The sequence below is a fragment of the Podarcis raffonei genome, chromosome 3 (assembly GCF_027172205.1).
Source record: "Podarcis raffonei isolate rPodRaf1 chromosome 3, rPodRaf1.pri, whole genome shotgun sequence".
Classification (NCBI taxonomy): Eukaryota; Metazoa; Chordata; class Lepidosauria; order Squamata; family Lacertidae; genus Podarcis; species Podarcis raffonei.
In genome coordinates this window covers 67,433,939-67,451,414 of record NC_070604.1, presented here as the reverse complement: position 1 = coordinate 67,451,414, position 17,476 = coordinate 67,433,939, and the positions used below count along the sequence as shown (strand labels likewise).

Genomic DNA, 17,476 nt, shown 5'->3' with positions numbered 1-17,476 from the left:
CTAATTTCCATCTCACATTTTGGAATAAGTTATGTTCATACATCATTTTCTTCACAATAATTTCCTCACTTTGTCCTTTATCTGCTGCACAAACCACCTTAGAATTCCTAATATAGAAATCTAATAGTTTAAGGGAAGAACTGTGTTACGTGTAGATGTTGCTCCACCCTTTAATTGTATTTTTTCAGAAAAGAAACATTCCCTTCTCCCTGGTGTCTATGATATATTAGCACAAGCTACTTAATGAACAGAGGAAATAGGCAAGAGAATGGGGGTGGGATGGGACTTTCGGGTGTCAAACTTTTACAGGTTAACTTCTTTTCCCAAAATGATAGTAAAAAGACTCTACTGTATGTTTACTTTACATATTAGAATACATGGAGACACATTGCAGTGATTAATATGTTCCCAAATGTCTTTTCATGCTTGCCCTGGTTTGCTCCTAAATGAGGTTTAACCCCCAATGGAATTCAAGTATTCCAGAACTTTTTTGAGTCTGCTTGCATAAAGAAGCATTCTAAAGAGCATATTTGAACTCTGCTTCAAAGCCAACCCCTTGTGCTGAAATTCATATACAGAAGTTATTCTTAGGAATTCATTTCTAGGTATTCATTGGTTCTTCCTTCACCAATTACAAACCAAAACATTAATTTGCCATTATCAAATGCTAGCAAAATATACCAAAGTACTGTGTGGCATCTGTCTGTGAATTACTGAAAGGCACATAATATACGGCATATGCAAGTTCTTCTCTGTACAGGAGAAAAAATTGCTTTCTGCTCGTTTCAGATTAATGTATTAAAATTATTTTTCTTTAACAAGTGGAATATGCAATAGCATACAACGAGATCAACACATCTCTTCTCTGAAGTATACTTATTTTATACTAAATTAGAACTTGTCAGAAATTTCATTCTGTAAGCTCCTTTGAAAAGAACAAACAAATGCTTCACCTCTGCTGATGGAAAGCAATACTATCCCCCTCGATTTTCTGCACCTCCTAAAAAGCTGCTATGTAGAGAGTTGGGGGCTCCTCCAGAGTAGATTTGGAAATGAGGGTGTAGGGGGAGATGGGGTTACCAAAAATGGTCTGCCTCTTCCATTTCACTGACAGGTTCAGTGAAAGGGAAGTGTTAGTTATCACACGGGGTTTTTTTGTTCCTGCAGAATAAAACCATTATTAAAATGAGTAGAAGACTTACAAGTTGTGCTACAAGTTAAAGAGAAAAAAATAAAACTCACAACACTGAGATTTCACGAAGAGAACATGCTATATGCCATCAGTCAATTCCTCAAACAGGCAAAATTTGTGCTGGAATTTCTTTTATTAAAAGCACAAAGAGTGCTTGCTAAAGAGTGTATTAAAATTTCAGTCAATAGAGCATAACTGGCCAAACTGATGCAAACTCATGGATAATCCTTCTATAAATCTTAATTTGTACAACAGAATGTTCAACATTTATTGAAGTCTATCATCTTGATCCTGAGTGTATTTAGCCCAAACCAGAATTTTATTGTGTTACTGAAATAAGATTTCACTCCTTTTCCAACATCTCTAGCCTGATTCATACAGCTTTTTTCTGATTTCAACTTCTTTTTGTCAACCTGGTTTAACAGTTGCATGACTGCCATGAAAACAAGTTTGACAAACACTTATGTTCACTAATGTACTCGAGGTCATCAGGGCAGTATGTGAAACACTGCATAGCCATTGATAGGTTTGCTGGCGTAATCAGTGCTTAATTTCTAGGAAGAAAGATACCAGAGTCGAGTTGGGCTGCAGAAGTCACCCTCTGATCTGGAAGTCTATTCCCTTCTTGTTGTTGTGTGTGAACTCTCTGTAATTATGCACAGCTAAAGGAAATGAATTCTGCATCCCCTCAAGAGCACATGAGGCTTTAGTACTGAAAGCAGATGCCCAGTGCTGACCCTGGAACAAATTAAGAGATGTGCATAGCAAATTTATCAAAAACAACCAACAATTTTGAACAAATAAATCCTAGTTTAAAACGAGTCCCCCAAGGCCATGTTTGGACATCTTAATAAATTGTAAACAAGCCTAAGTGAGCCTTGGGCGCATATGGCTGAGGGAAGAATTCAGAAGCTTTAGTGACTTCAGAGAAGTGTGACTAGCCCAAGGTCACCCAGCAGCTGCATGTGGAGGAGTGCAGATGCGAACCCGGTTCACCAGATTACGAGACTACCGCTCTTAACCACTATACCACACTGGCTCTCAGCAACGAATGATACTTAATGCCTGAAAAAAACATGAAACCATAAGCCAGGGGTGGAGAACCTCTGGCCCATAGGCCAGTCCTGGCCTGCCAAGGCATCCAGTTTGGCTCACAGGGCTTTCCCCAAAAAAACTATGCCCAGACCGATCAACTGATGTCAACAGCATAGGAGGACAGGGTTTAATTCTGCATTGGCTACATGATCTTGTTCCCAGGAACAAGACTGCACAGCCAAGGCAACACAATTTGCATCACATTCATCAGCTGTGACAATTAAATCCCTAAAATTCATTTCAAAATAGGTGTCTCATGCAATCTTCTTCAGAGAGGATTTAAAACTGCTCAAACAGAAGCGTGAGGCCTGTTCAAAGCCTTTTGCAAGTTTCCTCCCTCATCCTTGGAGGCTTAAATTGGAAGAGAGACTTGGTACAGGCTTTGTGACTCTCCTCCTGCTCCTCTTTTAAGCCTCCAAGATCAAGGACTTAAAGGGGGAAGACTTGGAGAACCCTTTGCAAGTTTCACTATATCCCCTTTTGAAGCCTCTTGAGATTGGGGGACTTAAAAAAGGCGCACAAGGAGACTTGAAGCACAAAAGATTTTGATAGGTGGGTGGCCTCATGGGGCAGATCCTGATAATGGTATTATGGCCCACGGAGCCAAAAAGTTTTCCCACTCCTGCCATAGGCTAAACCTTTTGACACTGACCAAGCAGGCTGGCAATTACTACTTTTATCTGTTGAAATAGCTGCTCACCCTATAATTTGGCCATGCTGGAATGAAACACTGATACTTTATGTATCTTGTGTACAGGCTTGCAATTTATCATATTTCTTGCAAGAGACACAGACCAAGATTACCTACAAAGGTCTTTACAACAGGCATCTACATGGCTTTAAAATAATGCATGCACATACATGTACTTTTGCTCACCTTGCACCTACATTTTATATGCAGTTATAATTTCATACTTTGTACCAGTTTCAGCTGGTGAATCAAAAACATCTTGGGGGCAAGTCAAGGAGAAATCAACAGACAAGGCCCTGGTACTCATACGGAATGTATTTAGAGAACTGGGGTGGCGGGGGGAGAACGACTCACATTGAACAGCTATGTTATTTTAAATTGGTTTTATGTTTTATGCGTACAAGGCAGTGCTGGAATTTCAAAGTTGGCTTTTGCTTGCATTCATCATAAAACATGTTATATGAGGAGCTGCTGCTGCTGCTACCACTAGCAAAACAGCTGCTGCTAGAAAATAAGAGGCCAGTGGTCTTAACAATTTATTTTTCCTCTGGTAAGTATGCCTGATAAATGGGGTTCAGTATTTTATGGAAAAATTAACATTGTTTTCAGTCATTCTGCAGACGCAGGCTTTTGAAACAGACTTCTGAAATCTATTTTTATATTTTAAAATCCTGCTGATGTGTTCATTGTATCTAGAGATGGTGTCAATGGCTGGATAATGCCTTTTTGTTTGCTAAGAGATTTTGATGAATGACAGCTAAGTACTTGAAATACAAAACAACAATCTATTCCTGCTTCTCAGACTTTTGCAAAGTGAAAAGCCACATTTGGCACCGATCAATACCAAATTCTTTGCCACAGGCCATGCACTATTAGGCTTTGGTAATTGAGTGGGACATTACTTCTCGAAACAGAAGCAATTAACAGACCTACCATTTCCTGGCAAAACCCTTGTAGGGTTGCACTCAGGTTTTTTTGTGTGTACTTGGCTATGATACCTGAGTACAAAATACATGAGCTGCACGTCAGCTATGAAGCATATTTACATGAATTGCGTGCCCTTGTTTCTTTACAATGCAGTATATTCAAATAGACACCTGATCTTATTCACTTTGCTTTTGAGTTATGTTTTGATACACATCAGAAATCAATCAGAAGCTTTGGCCTAGCTGTTGAATGAAGTCCTGATTCAAGTCTTAGCTTCACACCAAAAAAAGAATGAATAATCATTCGTTTGTTTTTTCTCAAACTTTAGAAAACAGAAACAGGAATGTAAAATTTGTCACTGTTACAGAATACAGTGGTACCTACTTTGTTCCGGAGGTCCGTATTTAACCTGAAACTGTTCTTAACCTGAAGCACCACTTTAGCTAATGGGGCCTCCCGCTGCCACGCCGCCAGAGCCCGATTTCTGTTCTTATCCTGAAGCAAAGTTCTTAACCTGAAGCACTATTTCTGGCTTAGTGGAGTGTGTAACCTGAAGCGTATGTAACCCGAGGTACCACTGTACAGGTGAAAAACAGTGTTGATCACCATTAAATCTGGATACAGTTTGGCCACGAGTCCATCCTCAGAGAGGAATGAGTCCATTATATCACTTACAAGCATCCTTTCAGGAGGGCAGAGGGAGGTCAAAGGAACAAGCAGGCAGGTCTCTATCCTGTCACCAGGGAAGAGACCCTGACAAAAACCTAGGACACAAGTGCTCTGCAAGCTGTGGATACCTTGGGAACATTACTCAGTGCAACATAAGACCTCTCCCCTGTTGCTCTCCTAAGCAGCACATCCAGAGAGTGTTGGGGGTGTGTGGTTTTTCCTGCTTCCTCCAAAAGCTAAAATGAAACTCCATCTCCTTCCAGAACTTCTTTAACATATATGTAGAATGGAAAAGAGCAAGGTTGGTGATGGCCACAAAAAACTGGGAGGGAAATGGCTTAGGCTTGGGATCCCTTTTGATGGTCATCTGTGGCTTAGGTGTTAATCCCAGGAAGCTTCTTTCTCCTGTGATCTCATTCCGGCTGGCTGGTCAGTAGGAAGATTGGAGCTCTCTAATTCTGGCGGAAAGCAAGCCAGAGGTTCTCAAGGTTCTCTACTGTTTCTGATGATTCCATCTTAGGCAGGCTCCCTACAGCTGTTTATAAGCTCAAGAGAGATGTGCACAGACCACAATCAACTTGGGAGTATGTTCAGATTAAAACAAACAAACAAAAACCTCTGTGCTCAGAGGCCTTTCTGCTTATTAGGAAAAAGTTGTTGTCATCATCTGCACAGTTGAGCTTCTTAAGGATAATCTTCTGGCACATGAATGAATATATATATATATATATATATATAGAGAGAGAGAGAGAGAGAGAGAGAGAGAGAGAGAGAGAGATAGATAGATACTGGATGTAAGATGTTAGCTTGCTGATCCCTTGTGAATCTAGGGACTCACATACATTTCTTTTACTACATTTGAGCATAAAATTTCATCTATGTAACTTTATTATTTATAATAATAATATAATAATAATTTATTATTTATACCCCGCCCATCTGGCTGGGCCTCCCCAGCCACTCTGGGCGGCTTCCATAAAAACCAAAAATACAGTAAAATATCACACGTTAAAAACTTCCCTGAACAGGGCTGCCTTAAGATGTCTTCTGAATGTCACGTAGTTGTTTATCTCTTTGACATCTGTTGGAAGGGCGTTCCACAGGGTGGGTGCCACTACCGAGAAGGCCCTCTGCCTAAATTTAGATTTCTTAGTGATTTTTGTGGAAAGCAAGCTGTGTATACCATACAATTTAAAAGGTGAAGTAAAACACAAGACATATTTTACATATTGTCATAACACAGGGAAAATAAAAACTTTAACTTCTTATATTTTTATGCATGGTTTTAAACACCTAATAGGTAGATTGAGGAAGATTTACCGTATTTTTTGCCCTATAGGGCGCACTGGCCCATAGGGTGCATCTAGTTTTTTGGGGGGGAAATTAAAAAAAAAAATATTCCCCCCCCCAGCCGCGGGGCTGGGGCGGGGGAAGCCCGAGCTTCCCCCGACCCCAGCCCCCAGAACAGGCTGCTGCCCGCAAGCCTTGCAAGGACTTGCAAGGCTTGCAGACATCTGCCCAAAGCACGGGGCGTGCTCTGGAGCGCGCCCCGTGGTTCGGGCTGTAGGATGCCGCCCGCAAGCCTTGCGCGCCTGGCGGGACCTCTCGCCGGGCTCGCTAGGCTTGCGGATAGCTTCCTGAAGCCTGGAGAGCAAGAGGGGTTGCTGCGCACCGACGCCTCTCGCTCTCCAGGCTTCAGCGAAAGCCTGTATTCGCCCCATAGGACGCACACACATTTCCCCTTCATTTTTGGAGGGGGAAAAGTGCGTCATATAGGGCGAAAAATACGGTACCAATTCACTATGGAGTAGTTGAGGCTTGAGTACAGCAAGGAAGTGTGTGAACTTGTTTCTGGCAATAATGGAGATGCAGTAGCACGTATATGGCTGCAGATACTAATCAAATTAATGCATCAGATCATTCCTTGCTTTTTCTGCTCTAAGGGGAGATCAACCTTTTTCTCTGCAAGCAGCTGAAAAATGAGTTTGAAAGCAAGTCCAGGGAATGAATATGGTGGAAGAGAAACAAAGCAGCCCATCAGCAAGCTGACCCCAAGAGAGGCTCCCTAAACTAACGCTGTAACAAAGTAACTGCTGTGCCAAGAAACCAGATGTGATCACTGAAAGAACAGCTCCACAGCTTGGTGCCCTCAAAAGACTATAAAATGTCAACAACATAATGCAAAGTCAAGGAGAAATAAAGTAAGCCTATCTAACTTCTGAAATTAAGGCTAAAATCCTATTCCATGTGGAATGCACATCTCTAATAATGCATAACACATTGGATGCAACATTGTGTGAGTGCAAGTTCATTCCCCTATCTCACAGGCAATTTGCATCTCTACAATATTTGTATTTGGGAAATGAGCGTTTTACTGCAGAGTCTTTTACCTCTTTAGTTTTTGGGTTTATTCAAAGCTGGTTTATCCTCAGATTCAGGATAGTCATACAGCTACTGAACTCAGCTGCAAGCAACAGAGATCAGCTGTGGGTATTGTAAAGCTATATTTCCACCTACAAAGTTACTGGAGAAAGAGCCTGTGCAACTAGGAAAGATAATGGATTAATTCTGCCTCCCAAATGTTCAGAATGTGGTGTGGCCCAATCATTTTATGATATCTACGGCAGAGAAAAGTATGTTTGATTTAAATAATTAAATGATTTTATGAGGGGGAAAAACAACCCACACTCTCAGCTTGGAACCTATACTGTTTGTTTTGTGCTCCATCTGCTAGTACTTTATAGAATTTCAACCAAACACAACTCATCATTTATTTGCCAAAGAAAAGCCAGTTCAAGAGCAGAAACTGGTAACACCAAGAAATTGGCTCTCTGGTCTAGCTCACTCTGCATTCCAGACTCAGCTTCTGACTCTCCTAGTAGCCGTGGTCTAAACCATTGAGATCAGAAGGTCAGCGGTTCGAATCCCCGCAATGGGGTGAGCTCCCGTTGCTCTGTCCCAGTTCCTGTCAACCTAGCAGTTCAAAAGCACACCAGTGCAAGTAGATAAACAAGTACTGCTGCAGTAGGAAGGGAAACAGTATTACTGTGCGCTCTGGTTTCCGTCAGGGTGTTCCGTTGCACCAGAAGCGGTTTAGCCCTGCTGGCCACATGACCTGGAAAGTTGTCTGTGGACAAACGCCAGCTCCCTCGGCCGGAAAGCCAGATGAGCGCTGCAACCCCATAGTCGCCTTTGAGTGGCCTTAACCCTCCAGGGGTGTCCTTTTCCTTTTTTACCTTTACACTGCACTGATTTTCTGATTTCAACTAAGCTCCCTCTATCTACACAACTGCTTATATTTCCAGACAAGGAATGGGCTCTGTTTATATCTACAGTTTTGAGCAACCAATGTGAAGAAGGCTGTGTGTGCTCAGGAGAGCCTCTCGCACCCGTTTTCTTGTCCTACAGTGCTGTCAGTCAGGTCTTACTGCCTGGTAGTTGCTGCCACCACCCTTCCACTCACTCTCACAGCCCAGATGGGAACCCGATGATGCATTAAAACACCTTGAGCTTGTGCATCCTGCATTCCTTGGTACAACCTGCTCACAACTTGTTTGGGGAAGCAGAGCTAGCTTTCAGGGGGCTTGTTCTGCCCAAGATCAAAGCAGCTTGCTTGGTTCCCTGGCAGATCTCCCTCAGCTTCCTAAAACCCAGGCCAGGAACTCTGAAACCCATGCACATTGCATTTCCCAGGGGGTAGAGGCAGCCCATGCTCCCCTAGTCTTTCCCAGTGTTCCGAAGAACACACTGGTCTCTTAGGACTCTGATCCTAAACTTTCAGTAAAATGGATTCCAAGATGTCTATTTGTCGGGATCCCAGATTCGCCTTCGTCTCTCAGTTGCCTTCCAGACCATCACCCATGGTATCCCTTCTGGAGTGGCACTACTTGCATTTGAATAGTTGATTCACTCATGATTATCCAACTCTTGGTAATGCTGCTGCCCCTGAACATTTGTGTGTTTGTGACCTAGGAGAGGGCATTCTTTGTGGCAGTTGCTAAGCTGTGGAATTCCCTTTTAGAAAGGCGTTTTAGAAAGGGGAGGCTTTTTGAGTAATTTTAATTTTTACTTGCTGTGCTATTTTTGGTGTCTTACTGTTTTCTGCTGCTATTTTAATGTTTTCATGCTTTTGTATTAAATCAAAAGTGACATTTTGAATTGTTAAGTTGTGGTTTTATTTTTGCTGCTAGGTGCCTTGAGCTTTTTTGAGGAAAGGCAGGCTATAATAAACAAAATAAATAATAAATAATTGTGAGAGTGGAGACAGATGATTGCTGCTTTCCATGGATTACCAGCTGAGGTGTGGCAGATTTTCAAGCAATCATTGCACTGTTAGTGGTTGTCTGCTTCAGTCCACAGATTGCAAAAATATAGCCTATAGGCTTGCTCTTGGGCCCAGGCGAGCTGTACGCCAGCACGGTCCTAGACTATGTGCAGCCATCACAGGGAAGAGGTGATCATCCTACAAATGCCTGTTAACTAATCTGTGAATTGGATCTTAGCTCAAGACACCTTTTTCATGCTTCAGGTTGAGATGTGATGGGACAAACCTTTCTGCTTCTGTCCTTGAGTCACAGAACCCTCATTTTAGGGAACATAAAATTATTTTCAATCTGAACATCTTCAAAATAATCCTTGAAATGCAAAGGTCCACCAGAAAGTCCATTCCCATGATAAAAATACATATGGTGGGATTCACCTAACAAGTACCAACAGGAGACATTTAGTGGGGCTTGCCTTCCTCTACCCCTAAAACTGACTTGGAATAACCCTCTGAATGATGCATAGCAGGAGGAGAAGGGGGATAGGCCTGTCTGGGAAGACTCACCTTAGCACAGTGCTGAATTCCTCCTATATAAATCTAAATATTTTTTTGTATAAGTTAAAAGTGAATGGTTATATATTGCAAACCTTCTCCAAAGATTACTATGACCATCATAAATTATACATTTATTTTAGAAGGCAAACTTCATATATAACACACAAAAACTATCAGTTTTAGGCACACTTATTTAAGCAGTGGTTTATAAAACATGGTTCTGTTCCAATCAAAGCATTTTTCAGAGTAGATCTGAATCTTACAGGCTCAAGATGGTTTTGCCTACTAATTCTCTCTTCACTGATCAGAATATAAAATGTGAGCAATTGAGAGACAGAACGTATGTAACTGTTCTTTCAAGTTTCATGTTTTATAATTGTATGAGAAAATAAGAGGGACAATGCCATCTTCTGGCCAAATCAAGTTAGCATGGAATAAAGATATTAATTAACTTCCATACTTAATACATGTTTGGCTCTTCAAAGTTTAAATTTCCCTTTCTCATGAGTTTTGGCATTATATGAAAAGAAATGTGCTTATTTACCAGAAGCAGAAGCTTACTCTTAAAATGAAAATAATTAACATAGCATTTGTCTCACTTACTGCTACTGACTGTTACACAAAAAGATTTAGCATTATTTATGCTAGATTTAGTGGAAACCAGTACAAAGCAGAAAAAAAGAAAGAAAAAACATTTCTTGTTATTGCACATGCAGACTTTTCTTCAGGAGAAGAGGCATAAGACAAATAAAAAAATCTATGATCCAAATTCAGAGGTGTATCCAGCCAGGTCACTCATCTGACAGAATGGGGAAGGGGATTTAGAGAGGAGACAGATTAGCTTCCCTCCCCATTCTTCTGATAGAAGCCTTACCATCAGCTGAGTGACACTGTTGATACAACCCATTGCAAGTTTGCAGCAGAAGCTAGCTGTGGATGGCACTAACTGACAAGATCCTCTGATGTCTCCAAGAACTGCCCCCCCCCCAAAGATACCAAGCAAAATCTTTCATGTATAAAAAGAGCATTTCCTTGAAAAATGATGACAGTAAAGAAACAACAGGAAAATGTACATTGGTGTTGTGCTTCTAAAAAGAAAAAAGACCGCCAACCTACGTATATAGTGGGAGGGGTAAGCTGGCATTCACTGGGCACCTGGCATTTCAGCTGCAGAGCTGCAAGGAAGCCTTGCTTATTCCGTGGCTAAGGGATGTGCTAGGAGTTCTCTTTTTATGTTACATCTGTTTTCCCCTGTTTTAGAAGTGGGTTCTGTTAGTAAATGGGTCAATGAGGAAGCCTCTTCTGAGACATATGCTCTCCCTGCCACTTCTCTGTTAGCTACAGCAGGACACTCCAAACATCTCTAAATCATAGTTTCCATACTGTGTTTCGGGGGGGGGGGCTTAGTTACTTGAAACAATAGCTGAACAGAAGATGCAAAGAATATGGAAACATTTTTTTTTGCACTTTAATCCAATGAACGCACTTTAAAAAAGAAGAGTGAACATCAGAGTTACAGCTGTCTTATTGCTTCTTCAACATTTAATATGTGACATTTAAGAATATTACATTTTTTTATTTATTAAAAAAGAAAAACCAATCAGGGATATATCAGAAGACATTTACCTGGGTTTTTGTAGATACTGAGTACATCCTTGAAATAATGAGGTAAAAATCTTTCTAGTAAAAGCAGCACATCCTCCAATTCCTCCAGAATCCCCACAAGTAGGAAATTTTCATTCACATTCACTTTTGCTCTTTCAAGGGCCCATTCCCCAGGCTCCCTTCAAGAACATAAAAGAAAAGAATCTTTAAACTGAATTTGCAAACAAAAGTTTTACTCTGTAATAAAAACTGAGTTTAGAACAATTTACAGTATTAAGGCTGCTAGGCAGCTAGAATATTTCACCAACTGCGGAATATCAATCATTTTTTAATGTTTGCTATCTAAGTTTCTGTGACATATTTTAAGTCTTTCAAATAATCTTGTTTATAAGCCATCAATATACCAAGAAGCTGTCATATGGCTTGCCCTGCACAGCACAGCACAGCTTTCACTAACCTCATGCCCTCCAGAGGTTTGGACTATAACTCCCATCAGCCTCAGACAGCACCTGAGTTGTAATCTAAAATTTCTGGACCGCACCAGGTGAGTAAAAGGTAGCATAACCTCGTTAGGTTTAGCAACTTAAAGCAACAAAGGATCTGCCTCATCAAGGGATCGAAGCCGTCAATAGTGCCCTATTTCTGGTTGGGAATGTTATATGGGCAGCAGGCCAAATCCTTATCTTCCCTACCCAAATTAGACAGCACTCACCCATCAATCACTTGGTGTCACTATGACACCAGGAGATGGTCACTGGAATTCAAGGCAACATGCAAGGTTTCCAAAGAGCCTTGCGTGGTAGTTTAAAGTGAAATCACCACATATCAGCTGCTACACAGTGACTTCAAGTCTACTTCTGGCAGGGAATTGGCTGTGTCATCAGGTTCAGTTGCATCTCCACCTGCCCCACATCTGATGTCACAGATGGGGCAGGTGTCTATATTCTGGCAAAACCTGGATATTGAATTCTGGATATATTGGTGCTTTTTGAGGTGTGAAAAGAAGAGGCTTATTAGAGCCATCTTATTTTTGCATTCCTACTATTCAGTATTTTAGAAAGGAAAGGTTGATTGATCTGTCCTCTCCTTTTTTTGTCCAGTCCTTTAGCATTTGGCACAGCTTGCTTTCTAATGCAATCTGTGAACTGGTATTCTGCACAACTCTTTGACTTTCAGATTAATTACCAGCATGATGCATTTTGGGCTCTCTGTTGTTTTCTGTGGAACATTCCAAAACTGAAATCACCCCAGCTCCAGTAGGTGGTAAGAAATAACTTTGAAAAGGGAGATAACATAGTTACCTGCATCTTGGATGCTGTCCACAAAAATATGGAATAATATAAAATAACCTGGGATTGGAACATTCAGGGTAGTTCTCAAGAATGCATACGTTAATATCCTAAAAGAAGGGGAGGGGGGGAAGAAAAGAAAATGTTGTAAATGAACTATGAAGTTCTCTGTTGTCTTCCAGTGATGGAGCACAGATCTAAGGCCCAAATTGTCGAACAAACCATTGCATCAACATGATTTACTACATTCAGAAGGGAATCCTCATGTTTTACTTATATTTCTTTTGAAACTTACAGGTGTATGGGTGTGCATATGCCCTTTAAAAACAAAACAAGATCCACTTATATCTGCTTCCTTGCGTAACAGAAATCTGTTTGTGCAATGGAACTTCTTATTTCTTTTCTCCCCTTTCCAGCCACACCTGCAATCCCAAAATCTGATATGGAGGATCTCTCCAAACTTTTGAAGCAGATTTGGGATGTACGGGCAGCTGCAGGGAGATGGAGAAGGAAAAGCACCGCTGTGCGAACAGACAGCTGCTCATGCTACACTGAATCTCACCCATAATTTTAAGCTCAGCACGAGTATTGGAAATATCAGTTCCTTTACAAAATATTCAGCTACAAGTTATCTAACTACAGAAAGATTTGTCAAGTTATGCATCCCTTCAAAATGCAATGTTTTATAGTATACACTTATGCAGCTAGAGAGGCTGAAATCTGGAACTTGTCCAGTGAACACCTTTCCACCATACCCTCAAATTGGCTGGGAAGGTTCTGGGAGTAAACATTATTGTTTTTGAAATTTTCCCGCATGCAAGTTAACAGTTCCTTCAGCTCATGAATATAGTCTTTAAAATGGACAAAATGAATATAGATAGTGGGTTAGTGATAATTTATCAAGAACCTGATTAAATTTCCAAAAGTGAGTAACAATGCATTTAGTCTCAGACCAGAAATTATACAGATGTATGTCAGAGGCACAGTTTCCTGCAACAAATCTTCTCAAGTTTGTTTTTTTCCTTTTAAATCTTTAACTGTTTCAAAATCAAATGTATAAATCTGGCACGGTCTTCACATTCATGTAACAATTCCAATAGCACACACTGTGCTGAACAAATTTGTGGAGGTATTCCAAAAATGAAGCATAAATATTCACAACCATATTTGAGGAATTATGTATTAGCAAATTAGAATACAGTGGTACCTCGGGTTACAGACGCTTTAGGTTACAGACTCCACTAACCCAGAAATAGTACCTTGGGTTAAGAACTTTGCTTTAGGATGAGAACAGAAATCGCGCGGCGGCAACAGGAGGCCCCATTAGCTAAAGTGGTACCTCAGGTTAAGAACAGTTTCAGGTTAAGAACGGACCTCTAGAATGAATTACCATAAGTTCTTAACCCGAGGTACCACTGTACTGTGTTTGTAAAATGTGTTAAGGCTAAACCTTAAATGGAAAAAGTTTTAAATACCACTAATCTAATGGCTCCAACAATGCACACTTAAAAGCATATTAGTCAACAGTGCATATTTGTGTAATCCTTACTACAGAACTAAAATAATTATATTGTTTTTAAAAGCATGAATCTTAATTTAATTGATTTCAGCTCTGATATGGTTGTTGTTGAAGGAATGTTAGCAAGCTATTGACAACAAAACCTTATCCCCTCAAATGTTTGTCCCAGTATTTTGCCTGCTCAACCCTTTAAAGCCTAGGGGCTTCTCTCAGCTAATGAAAATCTACTTTATCTTCTTGCTTTGGTTAAGAAAACTAAGCTTTAAGAAGACCTGTTAAAATCTGTGTTTGCATAACATATTTTGAAAACTACTAAGAGGATTAAAAAAAAAAGCTAAAAATTATAAGCCTTAAAGCAGAAAGGTTTATATAAGAGCATATTCAAGTATAAGCTATCACAATGTAGACTAAAATCATCTGCAATTGCATATTACTTCCCATGCTAACTGATGATATTCAGGTTGCCATCTAATAAACTGGAAGTATCACATGAATAATATAAATGCATGTGTACACCATCAGCATGGCAACTGAAGACAGAACTACAAATGGACATTTTTCTGGACCTTTTCTGCTTTTTCAAATGAAATAAGCTATTAAAGTTTCTATAAAATTTGTAAGTCAGAGGACGCATCTAGAAGTTCTTATAAATCATAATACAGGAAATAATAATATCTTGATATGCATGATTTCCTGGTCCAGTGCCTACAGATATTACAATGGATGTAAGCATACAAACCTGCACCACCCTTTCAGAGAAATGGATTTTGTTAAAACAGAAGAGCCAGGCTTTAGGTACATCATAAGATTTCAAATTAGATACCATTCCATTCCCTAAATAGCTTGATGTTAGAACTGAAGATAAACAAGGGCAATCCTCTCTCTACATGTCTATTTAGAAGTATGCCCACCTCAGCTCAATATGAATTATTCAGAGGGAAGCAAGTATAGGATTGTAGCCTGATTCTTTTAGAGAGCCAGGGTTCTGATTTGTGGACCATAGCTTTCCCACTATAGTGTGTGTTTAACACCACCAATTTTAGTGCAGTTATAAGGAAATATCATGGAGAGAGCACATACGAAAATAACTTCTGAATCCTGACCCCATTTATATTAACAGAGACAGTACTTGCATCTACAAATTTAAGTACTGTCCCTCCCAACAGAAATGCATCTGAAGTAATATATACAAAATGTGATATATAAAACAGTGTTCGAAACTCCCATTGTTCTAGGCACATTTTGCGACGGAATTTCATTAGCACGAGCCGTTTCTGAGCTCTGGGCGCAGTACTGCACCTAAGATTTCAGATTAAAACCGCAGAGTGGAAGGAAAGGAGGACCTCTTTCTGCCTCCCCACTTCCAGCTGCTCCCTGAAGACTGCAGAAGAGACCCTTTTAAGAATATTTGGGGGATGGACAGGGGAAGGACTAGACTATGAGAAAAATGAACATAATATTTTAGCTGCAGTTCATTCATTTTCACTTTGTATTCTTGTTATAGAAAAGTGCACCTAGACAGTCCATTGTTGCACCCATAAACTCAATTTAAGCTGCCATTTAGTTCCTAGCTTTCATATCTCAGTTTCTAACACTGATATAAAATGCTCACATACAGCATTTTTGTACTGTCCTTAATGCACCTGTATGGTTTGAAATAAAATCACACAAAGTTAAAAACAGTCGCAATACAGAAATGGCTAATAAAAAGCAACAGATTAAAAGCAGGGTTAAAAAGAGAGAGCTGTAGTAGCTCTTACTTGTTCTTAGCCTTTTAAGCACTTAATCATGCATTTCCAGATACTAGCCAAATCTAGTTCATCATTATTAAACAATATAACCAAAGGCATCTCATTTTTTTCACCAAATATTTTGCCCTAGCTTTCCATTAGATTTAATTGGTTTTTCTACTTTCATATATATTCCCTAATGAAGATGAAGAGAGATGTCAACTGAAGTCATATCACAAGAGCTGCAGAGGAAGTGGTGAACTAAATGAATGGTTTTCAACTAGAAAACAAAACTAAAAAGAAGAAAATGAATTAAAAATATGAAAAAATCAATGTGTGAGCCTAGTGAGGGGTGAACTCTCCTTCTAGAAGGGTTTCCCTTTCTAACATAACAGCTTGTGTCAACAGTGCTCTTCATTGAAAGCCAAAGAAAATTTCCTTGCTCTAGTGAGAATCCTCAAAACCACTTGCCAAACTTCTAATACTCCCCCACCCCCAAAATGCTTATTTACATTACATTATTATTTACAAACAGAGCAAGCTGGTCGTCATACAGGAAACTAGACTTCTTCCATCCTGTCTGGCATGACCCCAGACCACCTTCTCTTCTCTGCATTTATGGCTAAATTTATCATTCATTTCCAGTCTACACTTCTGAACCATCCTCCTCTAGATTTTTAAAGAAACCAAAGAGCTGATAGGAAAACAAACAAAGCTAAAAGCACATGACCCAAACAGACTTTGGAAAATTAAGACCCCATTAAAGTCTACATAGATATCTGAAAAAACTATTATATTTTACACCATATTTCTGCTCATTAGGGCTCTCAATAATACAGTCACTTAGGTGTTTCTCTCTTCTGCTCATTTTAAAGTGGAGAGAGGAGTGTTGAATCCCATTATCTATAGGGAACCATTATCAAAATTAAGTTAAACAGATCTGAAGCCTGCTTGTCCAGCTACCTTATTTAGGAGTCATGATGGCTTGAGCAGAGTGGCACATCTGGAAGTTTCTTGACCAAGAAGGCACTATAAGACTGTAACAAAATTATCTGTGGAAATTACTCAAATAGCCCAGAGCATGAGTCAAAAACAGTTCTGCTTATAAGGGGAAGGGGTTGCTGGTACTATCCTGATATTTAGGAATACACTTGGAGGGAAAGGAAGGGAAGCTGGGGTGAAGAATCCTGTTGAATGCCTCCATTTAATATTTACAAACATACCTGTTAAAAATGAAATCAACAAACATACTCTTAGGTTACCTTCATCACCAACCATATATAGGATGAGGGACATCTGGCTTGCCAGCAGTACATGTAAAAACGATCTAGGGGTTTTAGTAGATGACAAGCTTAACATGAGTCAATAGTGTGATGCAGCAGCAAAAAAACTTAATGCTAGTCTTGGCTGCATCAACCGAAGTTTAAGGTCCAGATCAAAGGAAGTAATAGTACTGCTCTATTCTGCCTTGGTCAGACCAACCTAAGTTCTGGGCACCAAAATTTAAGGAGAGCATTGACAAGCTGGAACATGTGCAGAGGAGGGCAACCAAGATGATCAAGGGTGTGGAAACCAAGTCTTATGAAGGACAGTTAGGGGAGTTGGGCATGTTTAGCCTGGATAAGAGGAGATGGGAGGGGAGATATGATAGCCATCTTCAAATATTTCAAGGGCTGTCATATGGAAGATGGAGCAAGCTGGTTTTCTCCTGCTCCAGAAGGCAGGACCCAAACCAATAAATCAAGTTATGAGAAAGGGGATTCTGACTAAAAATCAGGAAGAACTTTCTGAATGTAAGAGTTGTTTGACAGTGGAACAGACTCCCTCGGAAGCTGGTGGACTCTCCTTCCTTGGAGGTTTTTAAGCAGAGGTTGGATGCCCAACCTCTTGCATTGCAGGGGGTTGGACTAGATAACCCTTGGGGTCCCTTCCAACGCCAC

General features: G+C 40.1%; 1 protein-coding gene across 3 annotated transcripts in view; it reads right to left on the bottom strand.

Moving 5' to 3' along the window:
* UST (uronyl 2-sulfotransferase) overlaps positions 1 to 17,476 on the bottom strand; it is a 157,723-nt gene that overhangs the window by 59,774 nt on the left and 80,473 nt on the right. For 2 of the 3 annotated variants that reach the window (XM_053382141.1, XM_053382140.1), the window contains exons 6-7: positions 12,300 to 12,397; positions 11,020 to 11,177 (exon numbers count right to left, since the gene is read on the bottom strand). In XM_053382141.1, coding sequence (XP_053238116.1) covers positions 11,020 to 11,177; positions 12,300 to 12,397 — 256 coding nt within the window. Of the gene's footprint in view, positions 1 to 8,677; positions 9,156 to 11,019; positions 11,178 to 12,299; positions 12,398 to 17,476 lie in introns of those variants that run through there. The other variant, XM_053382142.1, reaches the window with a different exon arrangement.